This window comes from Doryrhamphus excisus, chromosome 3 (assembly GCF_030265055.1).
Source record: "Doryrhamphus excisus isolate RoL2022-K1 chromosome 3, RoL_Dexc_1.0, whole genome shotgun sequence".
Lineage (NCBI taxonomy): Eukaryota > Metazoa > Chordata > Actinopteri > Syngnathiformes > Syngnathidae > Doryrhamphus > Doryrhamphus excisus.
In genome coordinates this window covers 2,994,766-3,012,240 of record NC_080468.1, presented here as the reverse complement: position 1 = coordinate 3,012,240, position 17,475 = coordinate 2,994,766, and the positions used below count along the sequence as shown (strand labels likewise).

The 17,475-nt window shown below is 44.0% G+C and overlaps 5 protein-coding genes across 8 annotated transcripts; 1 reads left to right on the top strand and 4 right to left on the bottom strand.

Annotated features, from left to right (window-relative positions):
* Positions 1-172: 172 nt before the first annotated feature.
* LOC131125381 (inositol monophosphatase 1-like) lies at positions 173-2,095 on the bottom strand. Its single transcript, XM_058066877.1, has 8 exons — positions 1,965-2,095; positions 1,691-1,824; positions 1,520-1,624; positions 1,328-1,373; positions 1,158-1,266; positions 871-979; positions 649-800; positions 173-577 (listed from the first exon to the last, which is right to left on the bottom strand). Exons 1-8 carry the CDS (start codon positions 2,022-2,024, stop codon positions 453-455), a joined length of 840 nt encoding a protein of 279 aa, XP_057922860.1. The 5' UTR covers positions 2,025-2,095; the 3' UTR covers positions 173-452.
* A 567-nt stretch (positions 2,096-2,662) lies between these two features.
* Positions 2,663-6,568, bottom strand: riok1 (RIO kinase 1 (yeast)). Of its 2 annotated transcripts, none has more exons than XM_058067351.1 (17): positions 6,403-6,568; positions 5,980-6,154; positions 5,800-5,890; positions 5,649-5,718; positions 5,511-5,553; positions 5,340-5,432; positions 5,153-5,265; positions 4,896-4,976; positions 4,745-4,831; positions 4,543-4,680; positions 4,374-4,477; positions 4,202-4,308; positions 4,063-4,128; positions 3,866-3,982; positions 3,644-3,697; positions 3,423-3,548; positions 2,663-2,983 (listed from the first exon to the last, which is right to left on the bottom strand). In XM_058067351.1, exons 1-17 carry the CDS (start codon positions 6,456-6,458, stop codon positions 2,873-2,875), a joined length of 1,632 nt encoding a protein of 543 aa, XP_057923334.1. In that variant the 5' UTR covers positions 6,459-6,568; the 3' UTR covers positions 2,663-2,872. The 2 variants fall into 2 exon arrangements, with proteins under 2 accessions (XP_057923334.1, XP_057923335.1); XM_058067352.1 differs by having other exon boundaries at positions 3,468-3,548.
* Positions 6,569-6,918: 350 nt separating this feature from the next.
* On the top strand, positions 6,919-8,933 carry rpp40 (ribonuclease P/MRP 40 subunit). 3 transcript variants are annotated; one of them, XM_058068833.1, is made up of 9 exons: positions 6,919-7,118; positions 7,353-7,497; positions 7,560-7,625; positions 7,709-7,804; positions 7,929-8,036; positions 8,218-8,260; positions 8,357-8,398; positions 8,469-8,603; positions 8,669-8,933. In XM_058068833.1, the coding sequence occupies exons 1-9, from the start codon at positions 7,002-7,004 to the stop codon at positions 8,829-8,831; spliced, it is 915 nt and encodes a 304-aa protein (XP_057924816.1). In that variant the 5' UTR covers positions 6,919-7,001; the 3' UTR covers positions 8,832-8,933. The 3 variants fall into 3 exon arrangements, with proteins under 3 accessions (XP_057924816.1, XP_057924815.1, XP_057924814.1); XM_058068832.1 differs by having other exon boundaries at positions 8,218-8,398; positions 8,469-8,550; positions 8,669-8,931; XM_058068831.1 differs by having other exon boundaries at positions 8,218-8,398; positions 8,669-8,931.
* Positions 8,934-9,317: 384 nt separating this feature from the next.
* On the bottom strand, positions 9,318-12,174 carry cdyl (chromodomain protein, Y-like). Its single transcript, XM_058068830.1, has 7 exons — positions 11,814-12,174; positions 10,844-11,504; positions 10,523-10,758; positions 10,281-10,453; positions 9,862-10,072; positions 9,642-9,785; positions 9,318-9,573 (listed from the first exon to the last, which is right to left on the bottom strand). The coding sequence occupies exons 1-7, from the start codon at positions 11,835-11,837 to the stop codon at positions 9,415-9,417; spliced, it is 1,608 nt and encodes a 535-aa protein (XP_057924813.1). The 5' UTR covers positions 11,838-12,174; the 3' UTR covers positions 9,318-9,414.
* Positions 12,175-12,557: 383 nt separating this feature from the next.
* LOC131126382 (protein disulfide-isomerase TMX3-like) lies at positions 12,558-17,402 on the bottom strand. The gene is made up of 16 exons (XM_058068840.1): positions 17,107-17,402; positions 16,941-17,001; positions 16,668-16,710; positions 15,650-15,773; positions 15,531-15,576; positions 15,375-15,455; positions 15,185-15,284; positions 15,038-15,115; positions 14,594-14,660; positions 14,435-14,533; positions 14,294-14,351; positions 14,164-14,217; positions 13,952-14,008; positions 13,736-13,865; positions 13,604-13,672; positions 12,558-13,530 (listed from the first exon to the last, which is right to left on the bottom strand). Exons 1-16 carry the CDS (start codon positions 17,291-17,293, stop codon positions 13,345-13,347), a joined length of 1,440 nt encoding a protein of 479 aa, XP_057924823.1. The 5' UTR covers positions 17,294-17,402; the 3' UTR covers positions 12,558-13,344.
* Positions 17,403-17,475: the final 73 nt, after the last annotated feature.

Here is a 17,475-nt window from a genome sequence, read left to right as displayed (position 1 = left end):
ATTTCTCTCGTTGGTCAATAAAGTACAATGAAATGACTTTTTGTGAACTAGATTGCTTTTATGGTTGAATATTTTAATGATCATTGAATTTATATAACAACATATAACCTGACATGTTCATTTGTTCCAGTAATGTTGTCATAAAATGTCAAACTGATGAAGGAGGCTAGCTTATTTAAGATTTTTTTTTACATAGATTTGGCATTGATGATTTCGGAAGGTTTTTATTGTCACAACAAATTGAGGTTGCGATTTGCAGTGTTGCAAAGTACGTTTCCCGTAGAGTAATTTCATTATTACTCTTTTTAAAATGTAATTAGTTTCCACATTATTTTTAACACTGTTATTCCAAACATTGGTGATTTGGATAAGCTCCACCTCCAAGCGGCTGTGGTTGGTGGTTGACCACAAACGTGACTGACAGCCAGGCATCGGTGCCACTGAAACGGACATCATTCACTTGGCTTGGCATCATCACGGCGACAGGGAAATACGCGAATCACCCGAGCAATGTGATTGGCCACAGCAGACGAGCTCGCTGCGATGACTCGTCTTGACATCATGTCAAATTCTGAACCTGAAGAGACACGACCATGTCAAAGACGCAAACACAGACTCAAGCATCTGACATACGAGCCACCCACAGACCATTGGTATCCATGACAACACCCCCAGCTTCCTGGACAATGATGGCAGAGGCAGCAATATCCCAGCAGTGCATCCCAATGTGATAGTAGACGTCAGCTCCACCTGTCGCCACTTGACACATATCGACTGCCGCCGTGCCCAACGCTCGCAATCTGCAACACGCAACACCATAACATGATCACAATCAGAACTACATCCACCGGGTGTTTTGTCTCTTCTCACCCATGCACAGGGAGCTTTAGCAGTCTGAAGATGTTGGAGGTCATCGTGGACAGAGCCAGGTCGTCACGCTCCGCCCCAATCTCCGTCACCACCACACATTTGGTCACATCTGATTGGACAAGACAGAAGACAGCCATAATCTTTGGTACATCATATGTGCTATGACGCCATATGTATATGTGCTATTCTGTCATAAGTATACGCTAAGATGTCATGTATGTCTGATGACATTAGTATGTGCTATGATGTCATACATGCAGTATGTGCTGTTGTCATGTCTGAGGTACCTTGCTGTCCAGAGACGTGCAGCTGTTGCCCGTTCAGAAAGGCTCCTCTTCCTCGCTGAGCGTGATACACTTTGTCGTCCACGCAGCTATACACGATACCGAACTCTGTCTGAACACAGGCACACAAGTCTGCTTCTGACCTCTGACCTTTCACTGGCACGTGACTGTACCTGCTTGTTGACACAGAAGGCGATGGAGACGGCCACAAACGGGAACCTAACAGGAGATGCACAAACATCAGAATAAGCAACAAGCCTAATTGAGGTCAAGGTTTTATGAGGTCAAATGATGACATCATCATGTGTCATCACTGCAGTCACCAGATGGACTGTCCATTACAGTAAGGTTGCAAAGCTTCTGACCTGTGGACAAAATTGACAGTTCCATCAATGGGATCAATAAGCCAGGTGGGATGGTCTGTCAGCTCCACATCCTCCCCCGTACCCACAGACTCCTCCCCGATGAACCTGGGGTCGAAGGCAGACTTAGATTTGTGTGATATCCATAATGAAACTAGAAGAATTTGGTAGAACCTGTGGTTAGGATATTTGTTAGCGATGGCTGACTTGAGGAAGTTCTCCACCTTCATGTCACACTGTGTCACCAAATCAGCTGCAGAACTTTTACACTTGACCTCTTTTTGCTGCTCAAACGCCGCCAACACAAGCTGATTGGAACATACCATTATGATTATTATTATTAGCAAAGATGACCCGATTCATTATTATTAGTCAAGATGATCTGACATCACCATGACATGATGACAGCAGGATACTACAGTGATTTGCATCTCAAAGGTTGTTGTACCTGACTGGCCTGTTTGGCCACGGAAAGGCCAAAGGTCAAACAGGGGCTCCAGTCAGCCATGATGATCTGTGAGAGAAGTTGACGAATAACATTACATGATGAGGCAAAGAAAAGTGAAAGATAAAAGAAGTTCTCACCTGTCTTCTCCCGTGCAGACCTGTGACTGTGCATCTCTTGCATGCTTTTTTTTACCTGATAAACAGCCAATCAGAGCTCAGCTTGCAGCTAAAGTAATGCAATAAACCAATGGAACCGCAGAATGGACTCATTGGTTCCTCTCCAACATCGCTACCGTTCATTAGCTCCTCCCCATCATGTCTTCATCACTCATTAACTCCTCCCCATTATGCATTCACCCCCCCCAAGTCATCACTGACACCTCAAACACTCTGACCTTGAACATACTTTCAACAGGCGACCTTTCAGTGCATGCACTCATGTCATCACTCTGTTTGCTTTCTATTGTCGTGTACGTGCACATTGTTATCTGCTGTCACACATTTTTTCTTTAACAACTTTATCATTTTGAACAAACATTTGTTACAGCTACTGTATGTTCAGAATATTACGAAAGACAGGAACGTTTCGTCCATAGAATCCTCGGTCTGGTTTATTAATAATTTGGTTACTATCTTCTATGTCTTGTTCATATCTCTTTCACACACATAGACTCACATTAGAAAAGAAAAGTCTTCATCCACTGTTGAAAGCAGCTCCTTTAGTTAGTGTAGTTGCAGTGAAAATGAACATTGATGTCATTATTCATCATTATTTGTGATTATTTTGTTCATTTTTAGACAGAACTCATCTGGGAGCACAACACATCTAAGCTGTGATTGGGTACAGCATCTGGACTGTGAGCCACTTTTACATTCAAATGATGTGGTGATGTCTTGACGCTGCCCTCCTCATCTGCCTTTCTTCGTCTTGGCCACTTTCTCTTTCCTCTTTTTCACGTGTTTTGGTACTTTGGACTTCCTCTTTTCCCTCTGAGCTTCTTTGACAAGCTTCTTCTTCTCCTGTAATCACAAATAACCTTGTTACGTGGATATTACTATTATTATTATATTAGTATTGTTACATTTAAAACATTCATTCATTCATTTTCTCCCGCTTTTCCTCACGAGGAAAAGACTGGACTGGTCGCCAGCCAATCACAGGGCACATATAGACAAACAACCATTCACACTCACATTCATACCTACGGACAATTTGGAGTCGCCAATTAACCTAGCATGTTTTTGGAATGTGGGAGGAAACCGGAGTACCCGGAGAAAACCCACGCATGCACGGGGAGAACATGCAAACTCCACACAGAGATGGCCGAGGGTGGAATTGAACCCTGGTCTCCTAGCTGTGAGGTCTGCGCGCCCACATTTAAAACATATTACTATATATTAGTATTATTCCAATTTACTAATAATTAGTGTTGCGTTGGTCTGACAACATTGACAACACCTTTTTGTCCATTGTGGGCTCGTCGGCAGGTTGCAGCTGGCCCACCTCATCGTCTTCATCCTCCTCCTCTTCCTCCTCCAGCGAGGACGAGGACGAAGACCTGTCGTCCTCCAGCAACGCCGGAACCTACACCAGAACGCGAAGACAGTCTAATCATGATCTAATCACTGAATGCCACATGTGAAACATGTCTAAAATAAGCCAGTGTGATGTCATCATACCATTTGAACTCCAGACAGGTCCTTCTTCAGTCCTGTTAGCGTCTGATACAGAATCTGAACCAAAGACAAACACTAAGCTGAGCATCAGAGGTGTCCACGGCAACACGAGATTTCTCCAAATGTTTTTCTTCAAGGAGAAAACCTCAGAGGAATAATGTGTTTGTTTGTTTTGGATGATTTCTGATGAAGTGACAAGTGTGACGCCAATTCCTTCCTGCTTACAGTATCGTCACGTCCGCTAATGGCCGACTCGTCCTCCTTCATCCTGACCAAATCGAAGTCTCGCTCGTAGTGACTGACCTCAGTCAACGTACGCGGGATGTACGCCTTCTTGAAGACCTACATGGATGGCAGGGGTCAAACATTAAAGACATGTAGACAAAACCATATATGTGAACATGGTCTCGTTTGGTCTTCACCTCCTCGTCAACCCGGTCCTGATCCGACCGCTGAGCCGATGTCCGATCAGACGCGATGGCCATCATCTGGACAACCAATGGTAAAGCAGGATGAGCCAAACAGGAAATAAACATCACGCATCGGGCATCAGCTACTCACCTTCTCCAGGTACTGATCCATGTTGTGACAGGTGATTGACAGGTCGGTGATGAAGTCAAAAAGCTCCCGGACTGTCATCACCGCAACGCCGTGCTTCACAAAAAACTCTTGAAATTGCAATAAAAGGATGAGAACTCTGTCACTCCTGAAAAGGTTCTTAAGGACGACTCACCGTTGACATTACTGCAGTCCTTCCTGAGGAAGTCAAGCGCCTGCGGATGGTCGTGTTCCACCGACTGCGACACGTCGATGATATAAGCGTCTCCGTGGTGATATCTAGACCAGACACAAGCTTGCTCATTGAACGTCCATTGCCTGGTACCGCGTGGGCGTGTACTTACAGCATGTTGAACTCGCTCAGGTCGGCGTGGACAAGTCTGGCATCCTGGAACATTTTCCTCATGTGGTGGACAACCTGCAGGTACAGCTCCCGGGCCTTGGACTCTGACAGAACAGCGTTCTTCAGCAGCGGGGCAGGCCTGCTCAAGAAGGTCAGCTGATGAAAAGACATGCCGGTTACGAGCGACTCTGATTGGACCTCACGTATTGTCTTTTCCGATGAAGCTCATCAGCAGGACGTGGCTCCGAAGAAGAAGCGGTTCTGGACTCAGAATCCCAGCAGTCTGCAACCTGAAACACATTTTTTTAACTTTTGGAATTTGTCACATGACTGTTTACTGGATTTGGTACTGACCTGATCAGGTTTCTCATCTCCTTTTCGGCCCAGGTTCTCACCATCTTCCTGGGGTTCCCTTTACAGTAACCGTGACGGAATCTGCACATTAACACAACACTCGTTTATGTACTGGTTCAGGTCTAGGATGCAGGCAGGGAACATCACTGCAGACACCTCACACCCCGAACACAAACTGTTCAAACTCCTCCCCTCAGGTAGACACTACAGAGCACTATACACCAAAACCTCCAGGAACAGAGTTTTGTGCGAATCACCTGAACTCTCCACTGACGTATTTGTCACGATCCTTGAAGTGCAGTATAGACGTCTTGTAGATTTTGATGGCTCTGTTGTCTCCACTGGCCGTGCTAGCATGATAAACATTAGCCTGCAGTGCACATTAAGTTCCTGAGGAAAAATCTTCCACCGCAGACAGGAAGTATTGATCTGTGATGAGCTCACCTCCTTCCCTGTGCTGATGCACCCATTGATTTCTGAGATGATTCCTCTGCTCAACATCTTAAAGAGAATCATTCGAGTCCGAGGATCTAAAACCTGCACAACAGTTTTTCGATGACTCGTGTATTCTATCAGCTCTTTTCACAATAAAAGCATCTTCTTATGAATAAACACCTGTTCCACTGTGGCTCGATCGGATTTGTCCTTCACTCTATACCTGTGAGAGTAAAAATTTAAGAAAGGGAAAAACACTCAAACACTTCTACTTCAAGAGGGAATGGCAAGAATTCAAACTAGCCAGCATTCACGTACGTGTCAGCGTCCTTCTGCTTCTGCATTGTCGTCACTTTATTGATCACAGAGTCTGCAAAATTCAGTTCATCTACAAACAAACACAAACCCCAATGAATGGACGACTTCCCGTGCAGTGTGTGCTTCTATGTGGGTGTGTTGTTGTTGTTACCCAGGTTGATCTTGTGTTCGAACCGCCTCAGAGATCTGTCGGTCTGCTTGGACGACACAAGTGTGTGATTGGATGAATTCTGTTTGTTAGCCTGGAAGACAAACCAAACATCACCTGATTGTGAGCTGTTAATCATCACGGTTATCAATCAATCAATCAATTATTGTCAAATAATATTACTTGATTTAAAGTGGTCCTATTGTATCGTTTTGTCAGATCACTTCCTCCTGAAGACCACGCCCACTCGTCGTCGTCGTCATCATCATAATCATAATCATCATCACCATCATCTCCATCATACTGCGGACTGACTTGGTTCACGTGATGCTCAGCAGTCGACACTTGTGATTGGCAGCTGTTGCAGACATGATAGAGTTGACGTTCATGAATGACGTAGGCATGTGAGTGGAAAAAACAAAAAAAAAAAACAGACAGGACTCGGCAGAATATAATTACATATAGTCTAGAAAACGGATCTTTTACATTCTATCATTAAACTTTCCCTACTTAGATGGAAACAGTAGTAATTTCAGAAGTCAACAAAGCACTCACGCCTCAAAAACTCGATACATAATACTCCTAAAAAAAACAAAACACACAAACCTGTCATCTTCTGCGTCATCAAACTGTCCATCTTGAAAGTCGACCACCAGCGCCATGTCGCCTTGTCCTGCCGAACTGTTATTTATTTTAGAACAGTTATGTATTTCCCCCAGTAACGATAACGTCGCTGCGAACGGCGCAACGTGCTAGTTTGACTTCCGGGTCTGAACAAGCGAATGAGAAAAGAGGAATACGTCACTGCTAAATTTTGCTCAAGGCTGCCTCCTGCTGGAAGAACTGTCTCATTTAGTTACAGTAAAGAAATGTCGCAAATGGTAGTTGCATTAATAATAATTCTAATAATAATACTAGTACTACTACTACTAATAATAATAAGAATATACATAATATATATATATGTATATATTTAAAATATTTTTTAAAATGTAAGTTATAAAACCAAGTTGTCTGTAGTATTATATTAAAACCAGAACGTAAATAAAAATGTATACGAAATGAGTGTAACGTCGTAAATAAAGGAAAATGACGTAGAAACAAAAGCACGCTTGGCGTAACAGGAACAAGTGTGGCGCTTCACTTCCGGCTGGGACTGCTCAGTAGTGTGTTTGTGTCAAGTTTGTTAGAACGTCGCTGTTCCGATGAGCACGGAACTGGAGCGCACACCTCGTTCACTACTGGTCTGTGAAAGGTCCAGTTTGTTAGATGACAAGAACCGGCTTGGTGCGCAGGTGGAGCAGCAGCACTTTAACTGCAAGGCAAGTGCTGTAGTATTAGCATTAGCATTAGCCGCTACTTCGTCACGTGGGCAGAGACAGTCAACATGGAAACCAGCAATGTGATCATCATTTTCCTCCGCTTTATATTTCTTATATATGTATATACATGCAAATATTCACATTTATACATATTTATATTGTGTTCTCAAGTCCGCAGGTGTAATGTTATATAAAGGTTAATCTAATCTTGTTTTAGATGTTTTTATTCCACAGGTGACTGTGCTGCTGCCTGAGCGTGACTCCGCCCCCTCTCACCTGGACGTGGCATTGAAGAGTTTCCAAAGTTTCTACCTGATCCGGAAGCTTCCGCTCTATGAACTTCTCGAAGAACACTTTGTGAAGACTGCTGTGTGCCAAGGTACGCGCTTGTCAAATGACATCCAACCAGGGCTGCCACATGAACAATACTCTTTGTTTCAGGAGTGTGTGGCCTGTCCTACAAAACTCGCATTGAAGAAGACAACTGTGTCTTTTTAATGCCAAATGGTAAAAACCCACATGTAATTATTTTATTATTGGCAGATGTGCACTAGCGTTACGCTAAAGATGTCTCACTAATGTGTGTACAGGACACCTCTGTCTCTCTCTGGATAAAGACTCATACGAGCTGTTGGGAGTTGAAGGAAAAGCTTGGAGATCAAAGCTGACAAAAGTCAGCAGACACGGTCTGGATTGCTTCCTCTGCAAAGCACCAGAACACCATGGCTACTCAGGATGCGATGTAGATATTTGGATTAGAGATATTAAGCATGCCTTCCATGCTAACATGTCGCTTCTGTGTACTTGTAGTCATCAGTATGGATGTGACTCCTGGTGGGCGGGGTTACCAACGTCTACTCACAGGTCTGAAGTCACGACTTCCCTTAAGGATGGACTTCCTGTTGTCCAGTCATTCAGGTGAGGAAATATTGCAAATATATAAAGTCAATGGCCTCAGTATCAGTGTGTACAAACACGATACAATGTATGTTACTAAGGAACATATTTTAGAATAATTTTGACATAAAAATGCATTGTGCTTTCTCATCTCAGAAATTAATTTACAATGTGATTTATACATTTTTTTTATTGTATGCAGGGGACGTAGATGCACTGCAGCCACTCCTCTCGCAATATGAATGGTCTGTGCACACACCAGAGGTCATAAGTCGCACTCTGACTCACTTGCCTTGTCCCGCCATGATGACCTCTGACCTGCAGTCATATGATGCATTCAGCTTCCTGGAATGGCTCGGCGCAGTGGCTGCCGACGTGAGCTGGTGAGAAGGCGGTCGGAGCAGCCGACATGCTCCCTATTGTCACGTGACTTGACTTTATTTTGACACACAGCGACAACACACCTGATAACTTCCTGTCCTCATTGGCGTATCCAGAGCTGACCAACACGGTCGCTCAGAGCACGAGCCTTTCTGTGAGCGGGCTGCTGCTTCCCCATAACATTTTGTTACTCATCCAAGAACTCAGGTAATTTCTGACGTCACGGCAGTCACCTTTTTGGCAGTCAATCAATGTCTTCACCTGTCTCGCAGGCGTTACCTGGAAGGGCCCTGTTCGATATCCTGGGTAGCCATGACTGTTCACGGCTTCGACAGTCTGTACGCACAGGGCGGACCCTTCTACACTCTACTTCTCTTCCAAGACCAAACCTACTGCTTACATATGGCCACTTCCACCCCGTCAACACACCAATGAAACAACAATGAAGCACTGTAGTTTGAGATTTCAGTGAGATTTTTTTAGTCATGTTATGACTGTTCATTTAAGTTTATCATGTGATAGTTTATTTTCAATAAACATGCTGTTTGATGACTTCTGCTTCTGACATTTACCCCCCTCAACAGTTTCAAAAGTTTGAATAATGTCTGACCTTTCAACATATTTGATTTGGTTATTCAAATTTTCAGGATTATTAGTGGCCTAAAAAGACCAGGTTGACCAGTATAGGGCGACTATACTTCATTTTGTTTTATGACTTTTAGAAAAGATGAAACATCAATTCCTGTTGACTTAGAGAAAACAGGGAGCGGGCAAACAGTTAAAGTTGACCCACATTACAAGGCACAATGATATGGCATCAAAATCCCAGGAGAGAAATTGGTCCAAGTGTCTAGAATGTCCCTCTAGGAATGTTCATGTCGAGTTTGTCCACAGATGATTGGCTGGAGGAAACCTCAGGTATGCTAATGAGCTAGTTTTTTTAGCAAATCATTTCTGCAGTTTATGGGTCCACAGCCACCGACATCACATAGTGTACTGGTACAATGAAATCCAGGTCCTAGAAGAGCTCAGACTTTCTTTGCAGGTGCTGCAAGATGGCGTCAGTTCCCTGTGATGAGCCCCAAATTCTCTTCAAGGCCTCGCACTCACGCTCATTGGTTTGCTCCAGAGCACTGCGGCTGGTGTTCCTCATCAAGGCTTTGGACTCTCGCAGAACCTGCAAACAGGAAGTAGAGGATTTGTAGAAACACTACTTTCACACTTGCATGTCCATGTAAGACTCACAAGAGAGTCGACTGTCACCAGCTCTTTGATTCTCAGCATCACTTCCTGCGTGAAGGTTCCCGGCCAGAGAACCTGCGATACCAATCCTTTAGAACAAGCCTCCTGAGCTGTCAACTTCCTGCCGCTCAGGAGCAGCTCATTAGCCTGCAAAAGGATTGAACGTTCCACTTATTAGCCTGGAACATGAGCATGGAAGTTAGCCTAGTGTAAGTGGACTGACCGAGAGTGGGCCCATGATGCGGGGGAAGGTGAATGAAGAGCAGGCGTCAGGGGTCTGTCCGTAAGACGTGTACGGCGTCTGGAACCACGCCTTCTCGTTGGCCCATACTACATCACAAAGCGGCAAGATTGCAGCACCGAGGCCAACCGCCGGCCCATTGATAGCGGCCACAATGGGCTTCCTGAACTGGATGAAAGTGTTGACGAATGTCCTGAGGAAAAAGAGATAACGTAAGCGGAGCACTCGCTGCTATTGCTCACAGCCGGCGCCATTTCATCAATTCATTTATTGACTCTTTTCATATAATCCTGTCTGAATATTCTCAACTCATGTTTGTTTGCATGCCACTTTTTCAATCAGCAGCGCCTCTGCTGGTAACAGGAAGTAGTGTACCATCCATGAATTCAATAACCACTTACCTTATAGTTTCAGCCATTTTAATGCTCTCCTTCTTCCTGTCCTCTGTCAGGCATTTAATAAAGTGCAAGAAGTCCAGGCCGCAGCAGAAGATGCTGCCAATGGCGCCCAGTAACACCAGCTTACTGTCATCTGATGCCGCCGTCGCCATTGCGCTCTGGATTTCTTTCATCACCTGGATCATAGGGAGAAAATGAAAAAAAAACAAAACATGCTTTGTTCATGGGGGACAGGGTCTACACACCTCAGGATTGAGGGCATTGTTCTCCGAGCTCTTGGTGGACAACAGGATGTGCGTGAAGCCATCTTGTTTCTTGACCACAATGTCGCGGTAGCGGTAAGCGCTCTCTGTCTGCCGCACGCTGAAACGCAAACGCTTGTCAAAAGCACGTTCCTCCAGACGGCGCTTTGCCACAGTGACCGCGCTCTGCAGCCCAGACATCCTGCTGACGGCAACGGCCTCCATCATTCCGGAAGTGCCTGAGGACACAAAGTCATGCGGGAAGGGCTTACATCCAAAAACGTAGCAGAGAGGCAGTCTTCATTTTTGACTTTTGAATCCTACCTGTCCCGCTAAGGGAGCGCATGCCGGCAGGCGTGATGGGCAGGCGCGGCGGGGGCAGAGTGTTATGGCAGCGTGACCTGATCCCCATGCGGGCACGTTCCTCCCCCGGGCCCAGTTGAACCCCTGCCGGTTGCTCAAGGGCAACCTCTGGGGGGACGGTGTGGGCATCTCGTGCTCCGGCGTCCAGACTATGAGCCGCCTCACTGGGGGACTCCTCTGAGTCAAAGTGGCTGTTCATGGGGCTTTTGGGGACCAGGATCTTAATCCCACTTTTGGCTAAGTCCAGGCTGCGGCGGGCCGGACCAACCGGGGCTGCTGACATCGGACTCGCCGATGACTGCGACAGGTTGTTTAGTACTGTGGCGGGCCGACCCTCCAGGCTTTGATCTAGGCCAGTGTTCAGAAGTTGGGTGAGGTCTGGCGGCGGGCCGCAGGGAGGTCTGCGGGCCGAACTACACAGGTAGCTGCGGGTGGAGCGCAGCAAGGTGCCGTCTCTCTGGCACTGTACCTGCTGGCGATTAAATTCATGCACGTACACCATGCACGTGGACAGGTGACTCTCGGGCTCCCACGTGTCACCCTCTGAGCCATAACCTCGCCACCTGACAAGGTACTCAACCCTCCCCTTCCTGTTCTTTCTCTTATCCACGATCCTCTCCACCTGTGGCAGAACTCAGCTCATTTACATATTCTCGTTACAACACATATACGTAATAAATATTGACAAAAACAGTGACACAAATATCACCTATCCTTACTTAAACTAAAGATCATCTGATCTTCATTAGCTTCGGGCTAACTATGTGGAGACTTTTGAATCAAATTAGTGTCTCCAAGTCGAAGGTAAAATTAATTTTAGAGATGGTTTTGATAAAGTGTTGTATGACGTCACTCCATGGAAAAACGCTGATAAAACCTTTGTAAACTTTAGTATAACTTGAACATTAGCATGTTAGCATGTTAGCGTCACCTCGTACAAGTCTTCCGTCGCCATGGAGACGGCTCGAGAGAGCCAACAACTTCCTCGAACGTCTTCAGTTGGTCGGAATCATGAAAGAAAGGCGGCGGTTCCGTTCGATTCTCGATTATTGCTTTATTTCACGGATTGAGCTAGCTGCTAGCCATTAGCTGTTTGACTTGAGCCTGCGGGGAACTTCCGCGCTGACTGATCTTCACAATAAAAGCACAGCGTTAAAGGAAAGAGACGTTTCAACACTATTTTACGTTTTAAGTTCAAGTGTAAGTATATGTGTGAATGTAACTAAACATACCATGCGAAGAAGTAAATATTGACGCAATGAAAGTAACTAACAACCAGTGATTGACGGTCGATGCGTGTTGACTCACCTTGATTAGGCCCCTCCTCCTTGACAGGATGACGAGGAAGGGAAGCCAAAAAGTGTCCTAACGGCAACATCATCAAATTTATAACAAAAGTTTGTTACTTTTGCTAGGACAATAAAAAAGATTATTATGAAACCAAGAAGGTACGCATGCATAGTAAAACTGTTGACATGCAACGTATTCACTCGTTGAAATTGATGAATTAGAGCAACATTATTATTATTACTGTATATTATTCAGTATGTATATAATTAAACAATAACAATATAGTGTGTTGGACGACATTTTGTTACCATTTTACTAATGCATTAATTACCATTCCAGTAAATTGATTAAAAAAAAACATCATCATTGACATCATTGACTCACCCAGATAGGCTTTTATTATTTTTGAATTATTTACCTCACAACAGGCACAATATTAACATAATAGTCATCATCATCATAATAACAACACAGGGCACTGTTGTGGTTGTACTCCAACTAAAGCTTAACACTGAATCCTGTCCACATGTCTGGAAGACATTGATTGAAACACACCCAAGCGCAAGTCTTATCTCTTAAATGGCTTTTAAATTTTGATATAAGTACTATATTGGCTAATATGAGTGCACATGTAACTATAGTGGTGTTATTTCATGTCTAGAGGCCTTTCATAATGGTAAAAATCATATCTAGAGGGGTGTAAACAAATACTACTACAGAACTACGGAAATATTTTGTATATTGAATCCTGCACAATTCACTTCGCAGTCAGGTTTGGAAACAATTAACCATAAAAAATAAAAAGATAATAATATTAATGTATAATTGCCACATCATATTTTTACACAATTATAGTTTTCCTTAGAAAAAAGATGGATAACTTGCTTTGAAAAGGGAAGTCAAGATGAGAAGCTGATGATGAAGTACTTATTTTTAATAACAAAAAATGCTAGGACTATCTTGTTGAATTATCAGGTAATATTAAGGTTTAGAAGAACTGCATGCAGTATAATATATTTTCAGTTAAAATGAAAGAACTTAGAGAATTTAAAGGACTCATTTAGACGGAAAAACACATTATTTCCAGGCTTTCATGAGCCACATAAAATGAGATGGCAAGACACCTGGAGTCAATTCTCAAGTTCTTCTGAGGTTCTGCTGATGCAGATCAGTCAGTCAGATTTCTTGTTGGATATTTTTCTACGTGACTGCGCCACAAGCTCCTGGCTGTCATCATCGTCATCATCATCTCCTCGACTGGACCGAATCTTCCAGCAGAGCATGCACAAGAATCCAATCAGCCCGAGCGGGAAGCCGAGCAGGAAGCAGCCGAGCAGCGGAGCCTCAATGAGGAGTGGCTTCAACCGGACAAACAGAGAAGACAACCATGAGGACAGTGAGACTCAAACAGAAAGAGGTGACGGGGAGTACCATGAGTGTGACTTTGGTTTCGTAAATGAAGCGTCTGACTCGCTGAGTGACTCCGTTTCCTCCCTGACTCTAAAAAAACAAAAAGAAAGAGTCTCACAACCAACTCAGTTTTTTTTTCATTTCAGGTCTCACCTGAATGCTGCCATCCAGAACCTGGTCCACAAAGTCCACTAGGTGGCGTTCTGTGTCTACTGACGTCAGCGGCAGGAAGTAGCTGTCAGTGGATAGGTTCAACATGACGATAGTGGGAAGATGCAGCTCGCTAACAACACACATACACAAATGAGTAACCATCCTCATCAACAACGCAGGAAATAAATTGTCACTTGTGTTTGTGTGCATGATCACCCCATGATGAGTCCATTGATGTATTCATTCCCCTCCATGAAGCCAAAGTGAACATTTCTGTAAGAATGAGAACAAAAACATGACATGGTTTAATTCTCACACACACACACACACACACACACACACACACACACACACACACACACACACACACACACACTAAGGGGCAAAGCGCATTTTAGAATTTGTATTCTGCCTGTTGACTTCCTGACCTGCTGTAGATTTCTTTGTATTCCTCTGCCACTTTCTGTACAAGACTTTTGTACCTGAACATGTGACAAAGACATAAAGTGAGATCACACAGAGGTCATAGAGACAGGAAGTCCTTGGCAGAGGTCAAACCTGAGACTTTGTTGGCCCACATTGGCCTCCTCCAGCAGGGCCAACAGGACCAGTTTATCTGCAGGAAGAGTTAGCGCAAAGATGTCAATGTTGTGTTTTGTTTGTGTGTATCTGAGTGATGTTGTTGTGTCATCAGGTCACCTGACTCTCCCATGGCGTACAGCGTGTAGCTGTCCACTTGCATGTAGTTCGGGAAGCGCTCTTTGTTGATCCACGCCTTCAGCTCACCGTCACTGACCTCTGAAACACAAACAAGATGAGATAGGGGGCAAAGGTTAAAGGTGAGATGTGGAGTCTTACCATTGAAGGTGAAGTAGGTTCCATCTTTAAATACGACCACAGCAGGAAGGGAAGGCAGCGACACGCTCTGGAAGATATCAGTCATATCAAAAGATTTCATACCAGATATATCCAGTGTGTGGATTGGAGACTCCAAATTGTCCATAGGTATGAATGTGAGTGTGAATGGTTGTTTGTCTATATGTGCCCCGTGATTGGCTGGCCACCAGTCCAGGGTGTACCCTGCCTCTCGCTCAAAGACAGCTGGGATAGACTCCATCATACCCACAATCCTTGTGAGGATTCATATGGATGTTATCACTCACTAACATTACTGCGGAAATACAAGTTGATGCATTTAAGTATGCTCTGAAATCCCAGAAAATATGTACATCTACACTCAAAACATGAATTCGACTTAAATCACTTAGTGTCTTTGAATGTATAGTTTTTTTGTGATTGAACCTTGGGCACGATGTCTCTGCTGGCAGAGAAGAAGAATGTAGAAGTAATGAGATCTTGAGCAGCAGCCGAGTACACACCCTGTAAACACACACGTCAATGTGGTTAGTGTGTGTGTGCGTGTTAGTTTATGTGTGTGTGTTTGTGTACCTTGAGTGGCGAAGATGCCCCAATATAAACAAACACGACATCATGACGGCTCAAAGCATGTTGGAAGAGCTGCACACTGGTCAAAGGTCGAATCAGCGGACTGATACATGACAACATGATCACACAATTACTTCCACATTTGACACGATGACACACTGACATGTTAATGTGGCGGAGGGTGATGACTTACCCACTAACACGTTCAGCAAAGTCCATGATTCCATCTTTGGTTCTGGGTCCTAAATAAGTATATTTGACATTTTTCTTCCACCTGAAAAGGCAGATGATGACATGATGACATCATTGCATTGTCTTGGATGCTGATTGGCTGGTGTACTGCACTCACATGAAGATGGCTGGATAACCTCGCACTTTGAACTCTTTGGCTAAAGCTTTGTGAGATGTGAAAGAGATGTGTTAACATGGAGATGTAGTTTCTTTGTTAAAGTAGGAAGGTAATCTCACCGCTGTTAGCAGTCGCATCACATTTGCCAACGTTGACCAGAGATCCGACGCTCTTCAACTCGGAACCAACCTGATGCCACACGGGATCCAGCTGTTTGCAGAAGGAACACCAGGGGGCGTAAAACTGCATGGACACAATGATCATATCAGCTCCTCGGTACACTACAGTGCCACTTTGTGGTCACATCATACATCAAACATTGTTCAGCACCACACGGAGGCGGCTGGCCCATTAAGACAGTGTTTTTCAACCCTTTTTAAACCACGGAACGTTTTTTGTTGGAAAAATCTTGCGGCACACCACTAACTAAATATGTTCCAAAATGTCACCACGACCTCTCACGTGCATCACTAAGTCTATTGGAGGAACGAGGCAATCAGCTACGTGTTGCCACACGGACGAATATTCCTTTACTCTGCCAGTCTTTACACCACAGACACTCGACAATGATATAACATTTGCAGAAAATGATTAATAATGTTTTTTTTTAATGATATAGGACAATTCCTCACGGCACACCACTAACCAAAATGTTACAAAATGTCACCACGACCTCTCACGTGCATCACTAAGTCTATTGGAGGAACGAGGCAATGAGCTACGTGTTGCCACACGGACGAATATTCCTTTACTCTGCCAGTCTTTACACCACGAACACTCGACAATGATATAATATTTGCAGAAAATGATTAATAAATGTTTTTTTTAATTATATAGGATAATTCCTCACGGCAGAGTGGTTGAAAATCACTGCATTAAGCAATGTAAGGAAATGCTATGGGCACTGTGGCCTCCAGGGGGTGCCAAAAAAATTACCAATATATTTATGTACATGGAGAAAATTCTGTGACACCTTGTCTTGAGAATTAAAGACAACAAAAAGAAAAGTTAAAGAAGAGTGCCATTCAATTTCTTTAGTGGGTTTATGTAAATCAGCAATGGACAGCCCCCCCCCCACATAAAATGTGGTATCGAGAGAACCATAGGTGGTAAAAAGTTCACTACTGATCAACGTACTTTAATGAGCCAAACGTCGTTGTCTTCACGCATATCCACGAAACTGTTGGGACATAAAAAGTCATGAACGCAAACAAAACCAATACATGGATATACAGAATGTAATAACAAATCCAATGCAATGTATACAAAATGTAATAATACAAAAAAGTGTTTGCTTGTTGATTAGTTAGCTAGGTTAGGGATAAATAAACTGTTGAGTGATGTAACTTTCTGAAGCATGATCCAAATACACTGAACACTGACAGGTGAGTAGAACTAAATTGTACTTACGAGTCACCAAGCTCCTCAACAAAGGCCCACGCAGAGGTGAAGAACGCACACAGCAGCACCGCTACCACACAACAAACACCAGGAACACAATTCATCTCTTAGAAATGTAAAAAAAATAATTATTTTATTTTTTCCCCTCTTTCTACGACAAAGCAGTCAAAAATACCTGAGACCACCAGTGACTTCCTCCGGTCGCACATGTTGAGCAGATTAAGAGCGTGCAAGTAATCTGCACGCTTGTAATCCAAGATTATCACATTGTCTTCAAAGGTCTTCAACTTTATTGACAAAACACAAATAACGCTACGAAAGTCCAAAGTGTCTTCCTTCAAGTTAAAAGTGTTTGAAAACATTTAGTTTACAAAAGTGTTTCAATCAGGGATGACAGATATTGGTATGAAAATTATTAACATTAGTATCGGGGCTACCGCTTATCCTCACGAGTGTCGCGGGGGTGCTGGAGCCTATCCCAGCTGTCTTCGGGCGAGAGGCGGGGTACACCCTGGACCGGTCGCCAGCCAATCACAGGGCACAT

Excerpts from the sequence above, each read along its gene's own strand:
- LOC131125381 (XM_058066877.1), bottom strand. The coding sequence starts at position 2,024 with ATGGCTGACTGGAGCCCCTGTTTGACCTTTGGCCTTTCCGTGGCCAAA. Across the intron at positions 1,625-1,690 it reads AACAAATATCCTAACCACAG|GTTCATCGGGGAGGAGTCTG; the intron begins GTTCTACCAAAT and ends CTTCGACCCCAG. Across the intron at positions 578-648 it reads TGTTGTCATGGATACCAATG|GTTCAGAATTTGACATGATG; the intron begins GTCTGTGGGTGG and ends GTGTCTCTTCAG.
- riok1 (XM_058067351.1), bottom strand. The coding sequence starts at position 6,458 with ATGGCGCTGGTGGTCGACTTTCAAGATGGACAGTTTGATGACGCAGAA. Across the intron at positions 5,719-5,799 it reads CGAACACAAGATCAACCTGG|ATGAACTGAATTTTGCAGAC; the intron begins GTAACAACAACA and ends GTTTGTTTGTAG. Across the intron at positions 5,433-5,510 it reads ATCGAGCCACAGTGGAACAG|GTTTTAGATCCTCGGACTCG; the intron begins GTGTTTATTCAT and ends ACTGTTGTGCAG.
- rpp40 (XM_058068831.1), top strand. The coding sequence starts at position 7,002 with ATGAGCACGGAACTGGAGCGCACACCTCGTTCACTACTGGTCTGTGAA. Across the intron at positions 7,119-7,352 it reads AGCAGCACTTTAACTGCAAG|GTGACTGTGCTGCTGCCTGA; the intron begins GCAAGTGCTGTA and ends TTTATTCCACAG. Across the intron at positions 8,604-8,668 it reads TTACTCATCCAAGAACTCAG|GCGTTACCTGGAAGGGCCCT; the intron begins GTAATTTCTGAC and ends CCTGTCTCGCAG.
- cdyl (XM_058068830.1), bottom strand. The coding sequence starts at position 11,837 with ATGGCGACGGAAGACTTGTACGAG. Across the intron at positions 10,759-10,843 it reads GCGCTCCCTTAGCGGGACAG|GCACTTCCGGAATGATGGAG; the intron begins GTAGGATTCAAA and ends TTGTGTCCTCAG. Across the intron at positions 10,073-10,280 it reads AAAATGGCTGAAACTATAAG|GACATTCGTCAACACTTTCA; the intron begins GTAAGTGGTTAT and ends CTTTTTCCTCAG.
- LOC131126382 (XM_058068840.1), bottom strand. The coding sequence starts at position 17,293 with ATGTTTTCAAACACTTTTAACTTGAAGGAAGACACTTTGGACTTTCGT. Across the intron at positions 15,116-15,184 it reads GGGCATCTTCGCCACTCAAG|GGTGTGTACTCGGCTGCTGC; the intron begins GTACACAAACAC and ends GTGTGTTTACAG. Across the intron at positions 14,009-14,163 it reads TACAAAGAAATCTACAGCAG|AAATGTTCACTTTGGCTTCA; the intron begins GTCAGGAAGTCA and ends TCATTCTTACAG.